This window comes from Phocoena sinus, chromosome 9 (genome assembly GCF_008692025.1).
Source record: "Phocoena sinus isolate mPhoSin1 chromosome 9, mPhoSin1.pri, whole genome shotgun sequence".
NCBI lineage: Eukaryota > Metazoa > Chordata > Mammalia > Artiodactyla > Phocoenidae > Phocoena > Phocoena sinus.
In genome coordinates this window covers 52585853-52603393 of record NC_045771.1, presented here as the reverse complement: position 1 = coordinate 52603393, position 17541 = coordinate 52585853, and the positions used below count along the sequence as shown (strand labels likewise).

The following is a 17541-nucleotide window of genomic DNA, read 5'->3' as shown; positions in this document are numbered from 1 at the left end:
TAATAGCCCAAAACTGGAAACAATCCAAATGTCCATCGACGGAAGAGATAAAAAATTGTGGTATATTCATACAATAAGAACATACTCAATAATATAAAAGAAAGAACAATTGCTACCCTCAACAACATAGATCTCAGGCATGTGCTAAGCAAAAGAAACTGAACATGATGCATAATTCCATTTGTATGAAGAGCTACAACAGGAGAAACTAATCTATGGTGAAAAAGTCAGAAAAGGAACTGCAGAAGTGGTGGCACTGACAGGGAACAGACACAAAGAAAGTTACTGGCGTAATAGAAATGCTCTATATCTCACCAGGGGAGAATATGGGTGTCAAGACTCAGCAAACAGTACACTAGTTTTGTGTATTTCATCATAGTAATTTTCTACTGCAGTACAATTGACATACAATATCATATTAATTTCAGGTGTACATCACAGTGATTTGATATTTATTGAATGTATATAGTTTGAAATGGTTAGGTAAGTCTAGTTACCATCTGTCTCCATACAAAGTTATTACAATATTATTGACTACATTCCCTATACTTTATATTACATCCCCATGACGTATTTATTTTATAACTGGAAGTTTGTACCTCATCACCTTCTTCACCTATTTCACCTGGCCCCCATTCCCATCTGCTCTGGCAATCACCCAACTGTTCTCTGTATCTATGAGTCTATTTCTGTTCCGTTTGCTTGTTTTGTTTTTTATTGTAGTAATTTTTAAAACACTGAGGGCTAAGTGGTCAGTGTTTAAATAAATAAGCTTTTCTCAAAATGTGTTCTTAGGAATACTAGTCCTGAGAGATGTGTCAAATGAAACAAAACGTTCCACAGTCAAACACGTTTGAGGAGCACCTGATCATATTTCTATCTCTGGCAAATACATAATGCATAGCAAAAAAAAAAAAGACATAATATAATCCATAACTCAGTGACACTATTAAATCTAAAATAAAAAAGCTTCCTTTTGAGCTTATATCACAAAAATTGCAGTTTTAACATTTGTCTGCTTTTTGTTTCCTTCTAATTTGTCATAGTAAATCTAAATATGTTGAGAGACAAATGACACTCAAAATCAACACTGTAAACTTCTGATAAGAAAAGAAAACCATAACAAACTGAGACAGACTTGAGTTTTCAAAGAATATGTTCAAAACTCATTTTTAATAACAGCAAAACTGCTGAGTCACTTCCAAAGTTTCTATTGTAAAGAAACCCTGAACAAAGTTTTAAAAAAATTATAAGATTGTATCAAAGCAAGCCTACAATAAAGTCCTTAGGGGGGACTCTTTATTTATTACTTTAAATATTAATTATTGTTTCCAGTAATGTCTATAACATTGTAACTTTGTTCTCAGGCAGCTAACCATGATTTATTTTCTTCCCATAATAGGGATTATAAAAAGTTTCGTAAGATAACGAAGGAACAGTCTAAAGTGTCCATGTAAAGTAAAATCAGCTAGCTATATGCTCATTTGCAGATTTTTCCAAATAGTGAATTCTATAAAATAGGATCTTCTATTTCTTTGGCAGCAGGAGAAAAGGGGTGAGTTCTGTTTCTCTTCGGGATAACCGCAGAAGGTCAAGGAGTTACAAGTTTGTTTCAGAGAGGAAGGAACATTAGAAAACACTTACTTCATTTTCCAATGAGAAGACAATGCAGCCTTTAAGTCATTTTCCTAAGTAGTAGTTTAGGGTTTGCTTTAGTCTAGTAATTTTTTCCATTTGCCCTTGTGCCTCTCTCCCAGGGTACATTCTCGTAGTGCCATAATCCAAACCCCCACTCAGCCCCTTACTAGCTGTGGGACCTTAGAAAAAACAAACTAGCTGAGCTTCTGTTTCTTCATCTATAAAATGGGAATGATAATATTGACCTCACAGAGCTGTTGCAAAGATTAAAAAGAGTTTAAAAATTAGAATGTACTATGGCCATAGTCAGGGCTCACTAAATAGGGGAGGAAGCATCTCCACGTCAGATATTCAAAGTGTGCCCTATCTTTAGAAGGAGAACATGAATGAGTCTAGCATAGCCAAAGATAAATGCACTCTGCATAATCATTGCTCCACTAATGAGGCCAAAGCCTGAGTACTCTGCCTTTCTTGCCAAGACAAGACATGGATGCAACTCTCGAATCAAATCTATAAATAGATGGACCCATAAACACACATGGGAAGGAAGACCAATTTCACAAATAGCACATCATCATAATAAATGTTAATCTACAATATTCTTTCTTAAAATGCTGGGGCAAAACGAGATGAGGAAACAACAAACGGGAAAATAATTAAGGGTTCATCTCTATGTTTACAAACTCAGTATGTCACCAAGAATGAATTTTATATATTCTATGTATGCAGACCGATTTTTGCTTTAACATTATTTCTCCTGGAATACCTTACTTTGAGTCTTATAATTTTAAAAAGTTTTCCTTCATCATGTTCAAGCTATATCTTTCCAAACTCATCCACTATAAACATGAGGTAGGTTTGCATTTTATTCTCTCTCTTGATGTTACTTGACTTTCTAAAACTGTTATGAGCAGTCACAGGCTGATGATATTCCACATATAATTAGCTCTAAAGCATTAAAATGAATTACTAAAGTCTTTTTTTTTTTAAATCACTATAAGAAGATCATACCAGATGGAAGATCATCCAAGGGAAATTCAAACAGTCTGGATTTGTAAACCGAATGAAAACGGAAATCCTCCTGAAACAACACAAACAAGAGAGATGAGGCAGGGACAACCAGATATCTCCAGGCTCAGGCAATCATAGCTGGAGGAGCTTAGACCTTAAAAGAACCGTCGCTTGACTACGCATTCTCTTGGGTTTGGAAAGGCGAAGAGCCATTGCACAACCCCTCCAGCTCACTCCTGTATTCTCCCAGCATCAGAGTGACAGCCCATTAAAAGCAAAACACCTTCACAGACAGAGAAGCCAAAGCCTGCAGTAATCAAAAAGAAATGAATGGACCTATTCCCCCAAGGAGAAGCAAGACGCCTGGGGAAACGGGTTAATGTTTTTTACAACTGGTTCCTTTCCACGGAGCCCTGCCCCCTTTTAGAGCCTGATAGCTTTGTTAGGCACACTGCAGAGCTCACAGTCTCCCTGTACTGGGGAGCCGGATGACTGGAACAAGCAGAACGCCCAAAGCAGACCCTGCCTCAACATTCAAGTGTCACATAAACTTCTGCGAAAAACCAACAGATAAAAAGCCATGTTTCATCTAAGAAAACTTAATGAACATTCAAATAACTTCATCTGGCTTCCTTCAATTACCAAAAAAAGAATGTCATAAAGAGTCAAGTTTCATGATATTACTTTTTTAAAAAGTCACGCTGTTGGGCTTCCCTGGTGGCGCAGTGGTTAGGAATTCGCCTGCCAATGCAGGGGACGCGGGTTCAAGCCCTGGTCCGGGAAGATCCCACATGCCGCAGAGCAACTAAGCCCGTGCGCCACAACTCTTGAGCCTGCACTCTAGAGCCCGCAAGCCACAACTACTGAGCCCGTGCGCCTAGAGCCCGTGCTCTGCAACAAGAGAAGCCACCACAATGAGAAACCCGCGCACCACAATGAAGAGTAGCCCCTGCTCACTGCAACTAGAGAAAGCCCCCACACAGCAACGAAGACCCAACACAGCCAAAAATAAATAACTAAATGTATTTAAAAAAAAATCACACTGTCAAGCAAAGTGACAGGACAACTCTCAGTGGGTACCCAGAAAATAACACACAAAACAGATAGTTTCCCACACAAGACTGTTTATGAGTGGCAAAACAATGTGTGTTTCTTGAAATTATTTGCCTCTCTAAGTGTTTGATCAGTGTTCCATGATACATGGAAGAATATCTGTGTGTACAGAGCTAGGATGGAAGTGCATTATGTTTCTCTATAGTCAATAATAGTAACCCTTTTCTAATTTGTGAAAAAGAATGTTTCAACTAAAGTGAGAGAGAGAATTGAGAAAACCCAGATTTCTCTAAACTTCATCACCACGGGGCCTTAAAGAAAATGGGCAATAGAGAAAAATCTGGAATCTAGAAAAGAAAAAGGTTGGAAAATCACATTATCTATGGATTCGATCTGTTATGAACTGACTATGTGTCTCCCAAAATTCATGTTTAAGCCCTAAACTCCTAATGTGATTATATTGGGAGACAGGGCCTGTTGAGGATGCGACAAAGGTTAACAGAGGTCACAAGAGTGAGATCCTAATCTGATAAGGTTTGTGCCCTTATGAGAAGAGGAAAAGACACCAGACCTCACACTCTCTCTCTGTCATGTGAGGACACAGTCAGAAGGTGGCTGTCTGCACCCCAGGGAGAGCCCTCAATGAACACTGACCCTGCTGGCACCTTGATCTTGGACTTCCAGTCCCCAGAACTGTGCGAAAATAAATTTCTCTTGTTTAAGCCACCCAGTATTTTATAATGATAGCCTGAGCAGACTAAGACAGACCACAGCACATTATGGTGGAGATAGAAATGAAGGCTTCAGAACACCTCAGAAGGAAAGTATTTCCTACTGAATGGAAGAGTAACAGGCAGATTTTTTTTAAAAAAATCACTGTGATTTTGCCTTTTTCACGATTTAATTTAAATGTATATGTGTACATATTACACGTATATATGTATACATATATTCCTGACCCTAAAATATGAAAATAAAGCAAAATAGAGAGAAAAAAGAGGGGGAAAAAAGCTCCCAGCATCAACATTTACATTTGCCACAGCAAACAGAAGGAGCACTTACTTGGGAGGTATCATTTCCTTCCGGCTCGATGAGATAGGTGTGGTTCCCATCATAGAACATCCCACTGCCAAGGACAAGAAAATACTTAGGCCTGGCAATTGACTCTTGCCTCAAAACAAGATCATTTTAAAGTCAGCAGCAGCCGGAGGACCAGTTTACTTCTCAATGCCCACTTCCCAGTCCCACCCATCACACGGGGTGCACACCACATAGCACACCCCCCCCACACACATACCACCCACAGCGCACATCATACACACTCACACACACCACACACACCACAGATCACACTCACACACACTACCCATACCACACACACACACACACCACACACACCACACATCATACACACACACACACCACCCACATACCATACCACACACACACCATTATACCGTACATTACACCCCACAGCCCCACACATATACACACCACATACCACAGACACTCACACACACACCACACAAGACACACATCTCACTCCACGTATCTCACACACACACACATACATACACACACATCATATACATTTAATAAGATGACAAAAGCTGCAGGAAGAGCAGAATAGGGCGGGCACAAGGCAGCAGGATGCAGGGAACAGGGCGCAAATCTGAAGTTCAATTCTGGACCTCACTGGCTAGAGATGATTGTCAGCCAATTGGGAAATCCTCTGGAGGGCATCTTAAGCTACATATGGCCTCAGCTCCCACTCGGAGAGATCCGATAGCCGTCCCTTTTAGAGTAATGTGGTTCTTCTACTAAGATCAGGTCCCTTCGGATACTGAGGGAACTTGTGTTACCACTCAGGTGTCTGAGGGGGGTGAAGCTGTGATCTTCTGCAGTCACGTTTCAGCGTTAGGTGGAAATGACTGCATTATACCCAAGCTGCTAACCATAGAATAGTATGTGTCTTTCATTGATCGCTTAGCGAAATCGGCTGGTTTCCTGAGCTATAATTATAATGGCCTCCAGCTCCGTGTCTATCCAAATTCATTCACTCCTGCAGTAACATCTTCCACATGTCCTCTACTTTCATATACCATTAGAAATGCCCTTTTCACATCTGTAATGTTTTCAACCCAAAGTGCACTTTCTGAATTTGGATGACACTGCATTTGGAATTTAAAGATAAACAAATGCAGTTTGTAAGATATTACTGACAATATATGCCTAAGGAATCAGTGAGGGGAGCATTTTCAGAACAGTAGACACCAAATGTTCACGGCAGTGAACATTCTGCTGATAACAGGCCAGACCCAACCAGAAAGCTGTATGAAACCATCACCCTTTGCCAAAGTTCACATGGATACACTGATTAAGTAGCAAGCAGATTGTTTTGTTTAAATAGCATTGGGTACTATTTCCTCTTGAATTAGGTTAGTATCCAATGCAAAAATCAGTTATTTTTTATTGGATTTAAACATCATGATACAAACATGATATAAACAAAGCAGATTCTGACACCATCCATGAAGATTCTGGTTCCCTAAATGAATTATTATTATTATTTTGGCCCCAGGGCATGTGGAACTTCCCAGACTAGGGATCGAACCCATGCCCCCTGCACTGGAAGTGTGGAGTCTTAACCACTGGACCACCAGGGAAGTCCTGGTTCCCTAAACGAAAATATGCCATTTTTGATTCTTTAACAATTAAAAAGCATGTGTGTTTCATTTACTTTGTTTGAGGACTGAAAGCTTTCTGTTACATTTATATAAATTCCAAATAGTATACTGAGTCCATCACAGAGTTTATAATTGATAAAATCCTATAGCTAGGACCAAGTCATTACCGGCCAATTGATTGAGCTAAAATTTTAAAAGGCTGTATCAAAGCAAGATTTTGAAAGGAAATATTCATACAAATTGCCACAAGAGGGCAATAAACTTACATTTGATTCCATTCTTTAATGTTCCCATAGTTACAGGATTTTGTCAAAACATCAGACATACCAGGACCAAAATATTGCCCATCAGTCCTTCGAATTTGAAAAAAAAATGTGCTCCTGCAGGTTCTTTATGGAAAAGATGTGAGTTTGATTATTTTACCCTTTATGTTCTTTAATGGAATTCAGTAAATCAAGAAAAACGGAAAATCTCAACATGTACTTGGTCATTTATAGAAGATGAGTCATGGATGAAATAATATATCTCATATCTAAATCACTGCAATTGAGACAACATAAATTATTTAATATTTAGAAATAGCTCCCCCAAATATTTCTGTCAGCAATGTTTGTTCAGAAAGTAAAATCAAGATGAAAAGTAATAATTAATAAATAACAAAAAGGAACAAGAGTGAACTTATTCAACATGCTCATAAAAGTCTAAGAACACCAAAATACACTTGTACACAGTCCTGACAGTGTCCCTACACATGGTGGGTTTTCTGTTTGTTTCTTCTTGTTTAGTCTTAAATGAAAAAGTTTCTAAAGGGAGAAATAAATTTTACTTAGTTAAAACAACAGAAGCAGGCTCTGAGTTCAACTCCTCAACTAGTCACTAAAACATCCTTAAAGTTCCCTTTCCATCCTTAGAACTGTGTAGGATTAGTAGCTCTTGGTCTGAGGGTCTCAGGTCTGTTAGGGTCTTTAGAAGGCAGTAATACCTTCTCTCTTATTTTCACAATATTGTGTCCATTTGGAAAACTGGAGGGTGGGGGAGGGGAGGGGCAGGGAGGAATTGGAACATGTACTGGGCAAGACACTTACACTGTGACTTTGGACTGAGATTTTAAGAGGAAGAGAGAGGAAGGAAAAAGCCTAGAACAGACATTTGTTGTCACAAAAGTCGGCAAGCCCAGTGTACTATTCCTGGCTGACAGCTGTGCTCATCTTGAGATCAGAGATGACAATTTTACTGCTGAAGGGGATATCGACGTTTCTTTTTCCAGATTAAGAATGCTGAGGCTCTCAGATATTAGGAACGGATTCCATGTTTGTAAAAATGTCTCCTTATTCAAAGAATTTATTTAAAATTAGTAAAATGGTCCTTTAGAAAAAACCAATAAGCAAATGGAGGTCTATCCTGCTCTCAGGCATGTGACCTCCTTTCTCTGGCCATTTATCTGATCCCTGTGCTCTCTCCTTCCTGCCTCTCACGTACCTACTGCCAGAACATGACCAGAGGCACCACTTAGGCAGACTGGCTAGATTTCCCAGCCTTTCTCATTAGGTCTCTTTCCTCACTTTCTTTGGACCTGTCAGTCGAACCCCTCCTCCTGGAAGATTCTATCAAAGCCTGTTCCAGGGCCCACTCCACCTTCTTCAGGTGACATCTCTCTGGAGCCCTCAGGGATGACCTCATTCAGTGCCCACTCTCAGCTTGCGTTTTTCTCAGGTTTTTTCTCTCTCAAAGAAAACAAATATACCTACCACATTCCATAGCACGAAGCTGGGCTAGATTTAGCTTCCCCACTAGACTGGGAGCTCTTGCGGGCAGGGCTCACGTTCTAATCCCCTTAATATTCCAAGTGGCTGGCACACACCAGACGCTCAATAACTGTTTGTTAGATGGAAAATCCACGTCTCTAACTTGGTAACGGACAGGAAGTATTTTAAAGCTTCCAAACAAAACTTTCACAAAACTAAAGTGCTAGCTGGTTCTGGGCCCCAAAAAGTAACAAGGAGGTTGGATGATTTAGTCTAAGTAGAATGCTGAGGGCTGACACAGTATCTTTATAAGGGGTCACAAGACAAGTAAGAGACAGACAGCTACCTGGGTATCACCATCATAGACAGGATGGAGGAAGCTGATCTATTTCCACAGTAAACATCAGCAAACCTACTTTGATAGTGAAGGTTACATAAAAGGAAGCAAGGCCCTGAGGAAGGATGAACTTCCTTCCATAGAGATTTCTGAGAACAAATGAACCCTCCCACGAGTTTGCTGTGAGTTAGATGGGATTCTGGCTGAATAAAGGGCTAAAACACATGAGCTCTTGAGGTCACCTGCAGCCCTTGTTTTTGTGCAAGGAGTCAGGAGTTTCTACCTCCTGAAATCTCTATTATTCCATACAAATGTAAAAATGAACATCAAGGAGTATGAGGGGTAGAACGGGTACCAAGGGGCTAAACACCCACGGAAACAGAGAACAAAGTTACCCAAACCACTCCTGTCTCCATCTGGATGAAACTAGAAAAATGTTTCAAACATCACTAAGGATGCATATTACAATCATAGAGCCCCTGGTTTCTGCATCTCTAATTTAACAATCTGCTTGGTTTATAAACCACAAAGGAGAAAAAGATTTGATCCACCACCGATTTAAAATTAGTTCTTGATATAAAATAGAGATTTTGACCACGGTGCATTAAAAATAAAGAAAATAAGTGATTGGGAAAAAAATGGATGATACAAAAAATTTGGGGACACTTACTGAAGTCCATGGCATGTTGACAATGCCACAAATGAGGCAGGGTTTCCTCGGATGTGGCCCTGGTAGTAACAGTGTTCTCCTCCCTGAAAGCAGAAATAGAGAACATAAGCCTTTGCCATCACAAAGAGAATCTGCCACAGCGTTTCACAGGTTTCTGCCCACACTGCACCTCCATGTGCAAAGCTCTGTACAATGTTTCACTATCCAGGCTAGTATTATCAAGCCATTTGTAACAGAATTATTCATAAACACTCCCAGCGAGCTGACTGCAAATCAAAAGACAGGGAAATAAAAGTTGACTTAGCTTTCCTTTTATGTAGGTGATGATAGACGGAACAAAGAAACAGACTCTGAAATACATATGTGGCCCCCAGCACCAGGAAAAGTTCAATCGGCGATTTCCCCAGTCCTGAGAAACTCAAACTTGAGTAGCAGCAAAATGGTGTGCTTTCCCATAAAGTGAAGTAAGATGAATATAAATCATCTGAGAGTCACTAAATTAAGTTGATGGAAAAAATGCCTATTTTCACAGTTATCAAAACTTGACAAATTTACACTAGTCTTTTCTCCAACCAGGAATGGCTTTACTGGTAAGCAGTCTAGGGTAGGGTTTGAAATTGAGAAGTTTCTTCTAGAAGTGAGCCACATTAATGAAATTCCACTAAGAGACTCATTTGTTTGGATTAAATGTTCCTGGAAAAGGTAACAGGGTAGAGCCTCTGGCATCTCAAGGTGGTACCCCAGTCTTTAGATGCTTGCTACTCAGACTGTGGTCTAGAAAACAGCAGCGCTGGCATCACCAGAAGCACGTCAGAAATGCAGAATCCCAGGGCCCACCCCCGACCTACTGGATCAGAATCAGCATTTTCACAAGGTACCTAGGTGATTCATAGCGCACATTTAAGTTTAAAAAGCACTAGTCTAAATGACCTTTCCCATTCCCCCACTAATCTCCCAATTCCTCAGAAGCTGAAAGCTTTTAATTCAACTGACTCACTGGTATGTGAAAGAGCAATGTAGGAAGGACTGAAGGAATGAGTGGTTTAAAGGGGCAAATGTTACCTACTTCACAGTCTGGCTTAAGGACTAACCCCACTTAAAATACTCAGTGCTTGACAAGGGCAGGGGAGAGAACAGGAAGACGTAATGATGGAACAAGGTTGAAGACATTTTCTTCACTGGGATTCCAAGGAAGGCAGCCTGGCCTGAGCCTGCTGCTCCTCATGAGAGAATCCCACAGGACAGGGTGAAGCTCAGCTTTGCTGAGGGAGCAGAGAGCAGGCAAAATGGCTCGCGGCACAAGCCCTGACGCTCTAACACCTCCAAATTCCCAAGGGAGTCACTGAGAATCATCAACTGAGGACTGGGGTTGGATCGGATGGAGGATAAAACAGGGAGGTACTTCACGTGTAATTCTGACAGGCAATGGAACCCAGAAGGCCATAGACTTAAGGGGAGAAACAAAGCCAGTTCCTGACTTCCGGGGTAGCGTTGGTTTGGATTTAACAGTGTGAGCTATTAGCTCTTTCACTTACTAGCCGTGTAATCTCAAGCAAATCACAGAGCCTCCCTGTGTAATAATCTCATAGGGCTGTTCAGAGCATTAAAGAGCTAACATGCATAAAGGGATTAGAATAATGCATGGCACTTGGTACACACTCAGTAAATGTTTGCTACCATTATGATTACTGTGTGTCTCTTATTGCCCTACTCAGTTTACACACACAATCTCCTTAAATCCTCACATCGCTTCTACAAAGAAATATTGTCATCTCTATTTCACATAGGAGGTCACAATCTCTGAGAGTCAAGGCTGTCCACCTGGGAAGTTGCCAAGTAGGGGTGCAGACTTTGTGTGAATGCAAGGCCTATGTCCTTCCCCCTACATTACTTATGAGTTGGACCTAGAACTTGAGAGTTATGCAATGCAAGCTTCCCCTAGGCTGTTTTTGTTTGTTTGTTTGTTTTTAATTTTTGGAGTAAAGCTGGGGGGTAAATTTAACAGGACTTAAAATTCCCTCTGTTGGGCTGTTGGACTGGTGAACTATCCAAAAGATTAGTGGAGGACAGGTTACTATGTTTCAAATGACCTTGATTTCCTGGACACATTTGATTGGACCAATCAAAACTCTAGCATTTGATGGGCCAGAAACAAAAAGCTAGCAGTCAATGGGGTGACCTGGAAAGAACAGAGCAGCATTTCTTTAAATTGGACACAGACTAATTGGACACAGACCCAATCAGATCTCTCTCAGAGGTCTAAAACTCACAGTGAAGAGTAGGTAGAAAGATAGTAGAAACAAAGAGAAGCAGAAACCAGGAAGATAATCACAAGAATTACGGTATCAGGTTAGGGAACAATGGAAGCTGACAAGTCATTGTATGTGGGGAAAATACATCAGAGGTAAAGGCATACAAGACATGTTTTATAAATTACTAAAGTTTTCTTTAAAATACCAACTTTGGGGGCTTCCCTGGTGGCGCAGTGGTTGAGAGTCCGCCTGTCGATGCAGGGGACGTGGGTTTGTGACCCGGTCCGGTAAGATCCCACATGCCGCGGAGCGGCTGGGCCCGTGAGCCATGGCCGCTGAGCCTGTGCGTCCAGAGCCTGTGCTCCGCAACGGGAGAGGCCACAACAGTGAGAGGCCCACGTACCGCAAAAAACAACAAAAACAAAAAAAAACAACTTTGGAAACATGTTATGTTAAATCATAAAAAAAGACAAAGAACTCATGTTTTGAAACAATCCATTATATAGGGGCTAAATAGATGATTAGATAAAAGAAAACAATCTTTCACTAATTTCTGATTCTGATAAATAGGAGTCAGTCCAAAAACAGCATGATCATGATCCATCTGCACAAAAGCCTAACACTGCAAATGAAGTGAAGAGCTCAATATGGTTGAATCATTATCAAATGTTTCCATGACACTTCAAGAGAAGCACAAACACCAGGGTGGGGGGTGGGGGTGGTGGTGGTACGTAGGGGGGGACATCTCCTCAATTTAGACTATTGTAATTCAAATCTTGAGGGTCTCAACTGGCATTATATGTAATTCTTCTAAATAATGGTGGAAATTAATTTTTGTGTTGTAACTTTTTTTTCAGGAATTATTTGCCATAAATCAACAATTATTTCAACTTAGAGCTAAAGTAGATTTTTTTTTCCTTTGACATGCCTGGAAATATTTCTTAGTCCAGAACAGAGGCCTTAATGTTAAAGGGCTTCTTTAATTTATATAAATCTATAGTTAAATTATTAAAATAAATAGACAAAATAAATTTAATAGATTTTTGCTTTTAAATAAGTATTTTCACACATTATTTTTAAAATAATAAATGCTTATGGCAAAAATCCTAAGAATTCAGGTGGTACATGGTAAAGAGTGAAAATATCCCCTTCCTACACATTGTCCAGGCTGCAGTCGCTTCCTAAAAGGTAAGCATTTTTGACAGATTTTGTGTACCACATCAGGAGTTGTCTATGCATATTTAAGGAAATGTGTATATACATAAATATACATACAACCTTTTCAGTGCATAAATGAGTTTACACTACACATACTGTTCTGCTACTTGAGTTTTTTCCTTAAGGTAACCTTAGCATCAACCTCATTGTTTCAATTGTGGCAGAATATTCTACCACAGGGGTGAACCACAATTCATTTAAACAATCCTGTACAAATGGACATTTAGGTTATTGCAACAAACATTCTTTCATATATTTCTGTGCACTTCTGTCAGTATATATGTAGGATAGATTACCAGATGTGTAGGTCAAAGAATATGTGCATTTAAAATTTTAGTGGATAGTTTAAAAGACAAATATAATTGCATTTCTTTACACATATCTGTTTTAAAAGATGCATGGCATTTTAAAATAATAAAATGCATTTTATTTTTATTGCAGTACGCAGGCCTCTCACTGTTGTGGCTTCTCCCATTGCTTTTTTTTTTGCGGTACGCGGGCCTCTCACTGTTGTGGCCTCTCCCGTTGCAGAGCACAGGCTCCGGACGCGCAGGCTCAGCGGCCATGGCTCACGGGCCCAGCTGCTCTGCGGCATGTGGGATCTTCCCGGACCGGGGCACGAACCTGCGTCCCCTGCATCAGCAGGCGGACTCTCAACCACTGCGCCACCAGGGAAGCTCTAAAGTGCATTTTATTAAAAATTACATATTTTAATAAAGACTACCATTTAAACCAACTTTCTCAAATCTTATCAATAATAAAGATTCTCCATATCTTCACATGACTTTCTTAAGGAACGAGATGCTTTATGGAAGTAGGTATTATAAAAAATAACCTAAGACAGATGTTGTAGGAAAAGAAAAAAGCCAGCACATCCCAATAGAGTTTAGCTCTTTATCCAACTGCCAGTCTTGGCTTTATTCCTTACTGTCTCTTGTTCCAGAAATAAATCAATTGTCCTTAAAACTTTCTTCATACTCCTTGATTTAATAACACAGTCATAACAGTACAGATGTTTATTTTTAGCTAATTAGATAGTTGTAGCTAAAAAAACTACCCACCTCTATAAAAATGAACTATATGATAATTCACATGTCATATTGGTTTACCTTCCCTGTGGAAAAAAAGCTTACTGAAATTTAATTCTAGGGGAGTCGAAAGAATCATTTATTTGAAAATTTCAAACACAAACCACATTTTTATTAAGCATTCAAAAGAAAAGCAGAATTTATTACAAATATGCTGAGATGATAATGCAAAGGAAGTTACACAGCCTGGGTTATAAAACTATGAAAACCCAATAAAAGAAACTAATTAGAGCACAGCTGCAAGGCCATGGTCATTTGCTCTCCATCCAGACCCTCAAAGGAAACTACAACTTTATCAGCTCCAAGATGGACCAGGGCCACCTCTTCCAAAAAGCCTTCTCAGATTCCCTCCTCCTCATAAAATTAACCTTGCTAACCATTCTTTCTCTGAATTTTCATATTTTATCTCCGTCTACCTGCATTCTTGTTTCTGTCCCATGCCCCCACTAAACTATGGTCTCCTTTCAGGGAAGCACAGGTGCCTGATTTACATCCCCAAGTGTGCTGTTAGGGGTAGAGCCTCCCAGAATCTCAGCTTCCTCATCAATCAAATGGGGAAAATAACAACCCACACTGCCTCACAAAAGGATGCAGTGGAATCCATGAGATACAAAGTCAAGTCCACTGTAAACTGCTATATAATTAGGTGCAGTCAGGCAATATTTACTCAGTGAGGGATTCTATATGTCCCTCTAGCTATGATTCTCATACTTTATTTGTTAAGACTAACAAATTGTTAAATTCAGGGCATTAGCTAATTAATAATGCAGATTACTGTGTCTCTCGCCCAGAGAGTCTGTTTAGGCAGCTCTGAGGTTAGACCCAAGAATCTGCATTTTAACAAATATCCCATGGTTTTCTTACTCTAAGAATACACTAGAGCAGTGGTCCTCAACCTTGGCTGCATATCAGAAACACCTTGGGGAGCTTTCAAAATCCCAATGCTCAGGCTGTACTCCAACCCAATTAAATCATACTCTCTGGAGACGGGACGCAGGCCTCAGCATCTTTTTAAGTGCTCCAGATGATTCAATGAAGCTACAGTGTCTGAGAGTCCCTGCCCTAAAGAAATATTGCTCAACAGCAGGGGTTCTCAAAACTGACTATCAGAATCACCGTGACTCCCAGAATCATCCACTGGTTCCCAGGCATTCCCTCAGACCTACTGGATCCAAATCTCCAAGGAGAGAGGGCTCTAGGCTTTTTAGGGCTGCAGAAAGTTCCCCAGCTGATTTTGATGATCATATTTGGAATTATTAACCTAAAAATATGCAACCCAATACCAAACCATCCCCATGTAGAGGATCCCAGAAAGACTGAGATCTTTCAGAGAATGAAAGTGTATGCCATAACCTGGGCATTCTGCTTGGTGATGAATGTACTATTTCATGATGACTGATGAAGTGAATATTAATTTTTCCATTTCACAAGTGAGAAAATGTAGATTTAAAGTGAGCCTTCACACCCAGGTATGCCTGATGCAGAGTCAAGTCTCTTTACGTTGGTGGTTCTCAAAGAGTGGTGTCCAGCCCCAAAGCATCAGCTTATTAGAAATGTAAATTCGTAAGCCTCTCCCCAGACATACTCCCATCAGAGGCTCTGGAAGCTCTCCAGTGACTTCCAGGCACTCAAAATTTAAGAACAACTGCTTTTCGCTACATCTGCCTCTGCGTTTTAAAGCTCCTCATTTACTGAGCGCCCTGAAATCCTACACCAGTTCCTGAGCAAAGTCTAACTGAAGCATAAAAGATATAAACAGCCATAGCTCTTCTCCACTTCTCTTTTTCTCCCAAAGCCAGCTGGTTTTATCAGAAACAGAATTGAGGGCAAAAGGTGAAATAAGAATACGTGAGGAAAAAAACAAACAAACAAACAAAAAAGAATACGTGAGGGACTTTCCTGGTGGCGCAGTGGATAAGACTCTGCACTCCCAATGCAGGGGGCCCAGGTTCGATCCTTGGTCAGGGAACTAGATCTCATATGCATGCCACATCTAAGAAGCCCACCTGCTGCAACTAAGACCTGGTGCAACCAAATAAATAAATAAAAATATTAAAAAAAGATTATGTGAGAATTTTACCATGTACAGAGCCAGGAAGAGCAGAGCTATTCTTTGTAGGTGCTGGTAAGAGGGTACCATACAGGATGCTTTGCCAGGACTCAAGGGACTAGAGCAGTCAACATCCCATTAGCCTGGAACTAAGGGGTCTCCCAGGATGCAGGTCATTCAGTGCTCCATCCATGAAAGTCACAGGCAAATCAGCATGAGTTTGGTCATCCCAAAAGGGACAGGGTTACTGCAGACACTTCCAGACCCAAACACCAGCCTGTAACCCTTGTGTTCCTGCTCTGCTCCCTGAGTCATAGCTCTCTACCCCTCTGTGGGCACCAGTCCCAGGACTGGCTTCTGCCCTGCAGATTGGGGTTCATGCCAGTCATCCTCTTCCATAAGTGAGACCCTTGCTCACTCTAGAAGTTCGCCACCCTGGGTGCACATTAGTGTCATGTTACTGCCACGAGGGAAGTTTTTTTTTAAAAAGATCAAGGCTTTTTCCATGCCATTTATATCAGGACCTCTAGGGATGGAAACTGAACATTATTTTAAACTGCCCAGATGATTCCAACATGCTGCCTTAGGTTGAGAAGCTATGCTCTAGGCAATTTCCCCTTTGCAGGAACTGAAAACCTGTCCCTGAACTCTTCTGCACCCAGGCACGTGCACCGGCCAGACTTCTGTTTGTGGCTGCATGGCTGGAATCTGTTCTGCCGGGCATTTGTCTACAATAGCCTCTTCCCCATTTCCTCCTGATTGGCATTGACATGACGTGCCTCTCCCTCCCAATAGTGAGAAATGACATTTTAAAGTCAAGAATATTCCGAGTCTCCCTAGGGTCATCTACATCAAGGAAATTCCTAGAAAAGCTAAATCTTATTTTGGAGAGGATCCAGCAACCTACCCTGATTAAAATGTATAACCTGGAATTATATAGAATCAGATGGGATTCATAAAAGGGGCATATTTTAAACATTTGTTCAGTTACAGAATGTAAGCTTATCTGATTCTACAGGCTCTCCAAGGAAAATAGACAGAAAAGCAATCTCATCTTATTTTACAGTAAATTAAATTAAATAAAGCTATCACATGGTCGATAATCCATGGATCTACACTATGCATGTCAAAATCTTTACCAGTTCATGCCAAAATAAGAAAAATAAGGGCAATTCAGTCAGTTTTTCATAAAGCTAAATGCATTTAATTTTCATATAACTCTCCTTTGTTTTGAGATTTATTCTTGCCTTCTTTTTATTAAAATTTTCCATCTTTAATTTTTAATAGGCTTTTTTATTTTGAAATAATTGTAGATTCACAGAAAAGTTGCAAAGATGGTACAGAGAGTTCTAGTATATCTATCACTCAGTTTCTCCCATTGTTAACATCTTACATCACCTGAGTACGTTTGTCAAAACTAAAAGACTGATATCAGAATGTTACCAATTACTAGGCTCTGAACATTTAGATTTCACTAGTGTTTCCATTAACTTCCTCTTTCTGTTCCAGGATCCAGTCCAGGTTACCATATTGCATTAGTTGTCACAGTCATTCTTTTTGCACTGGGAGCAATAGTAAATAGAATTTAGGAATTTTGAAGGGGCTGTTTCCATATACAGTAAAATAAAAAGACTGGCAACCCTATATTGATCTAAAATTTGTTTTGTTAGTATACTGGGCTATGAAATGCAAGTCCAGGATCAAGAGTATGAATGAGTATTTCCTAGACTCTAACTTAGCACTATAGGTTTCAAAATAAGTTTTTTTAAAAACTACCCTTATGTAAACAAGC

At 40.1% G+C, this 17541-nt stretch overlaps 1 protein-coding gene across 3 annotated transcripts in view; it reads right to left on the bottom strand.

The window, feature by feature from the left end:
• The window catches only part of ADAM22 (ADAM metallopeptidase domain 22), a 238855-nt gene that overhangs the window by 72107 nt on the left and 149207 nt on the right, over nucleotides 1–17541 (bottom strand). For all 3 annotated transcript variants that reach the window (XM_032643825.1, XM_032643826.1, XM_032643824.1), the window contains 3 exons: nucleotides 9142–9224; nucleotides 4765–4828; nucleotides 2650–2719 (listed from right to left, as the gene is read on the bottom strand). In XM_032643825.1, coding sequence (XP_032499716.1) covers nucleotides 2650–2719; nucleotides 4765–4828; nucleotides 9142–9224 — 217 coding nt within the window. The remainder of the gene's footprint in view (nucleotides 1–2649; nucleotides 2720–4764; nucleotides 4829–9141; nucleotides 9225–17541) is intronic.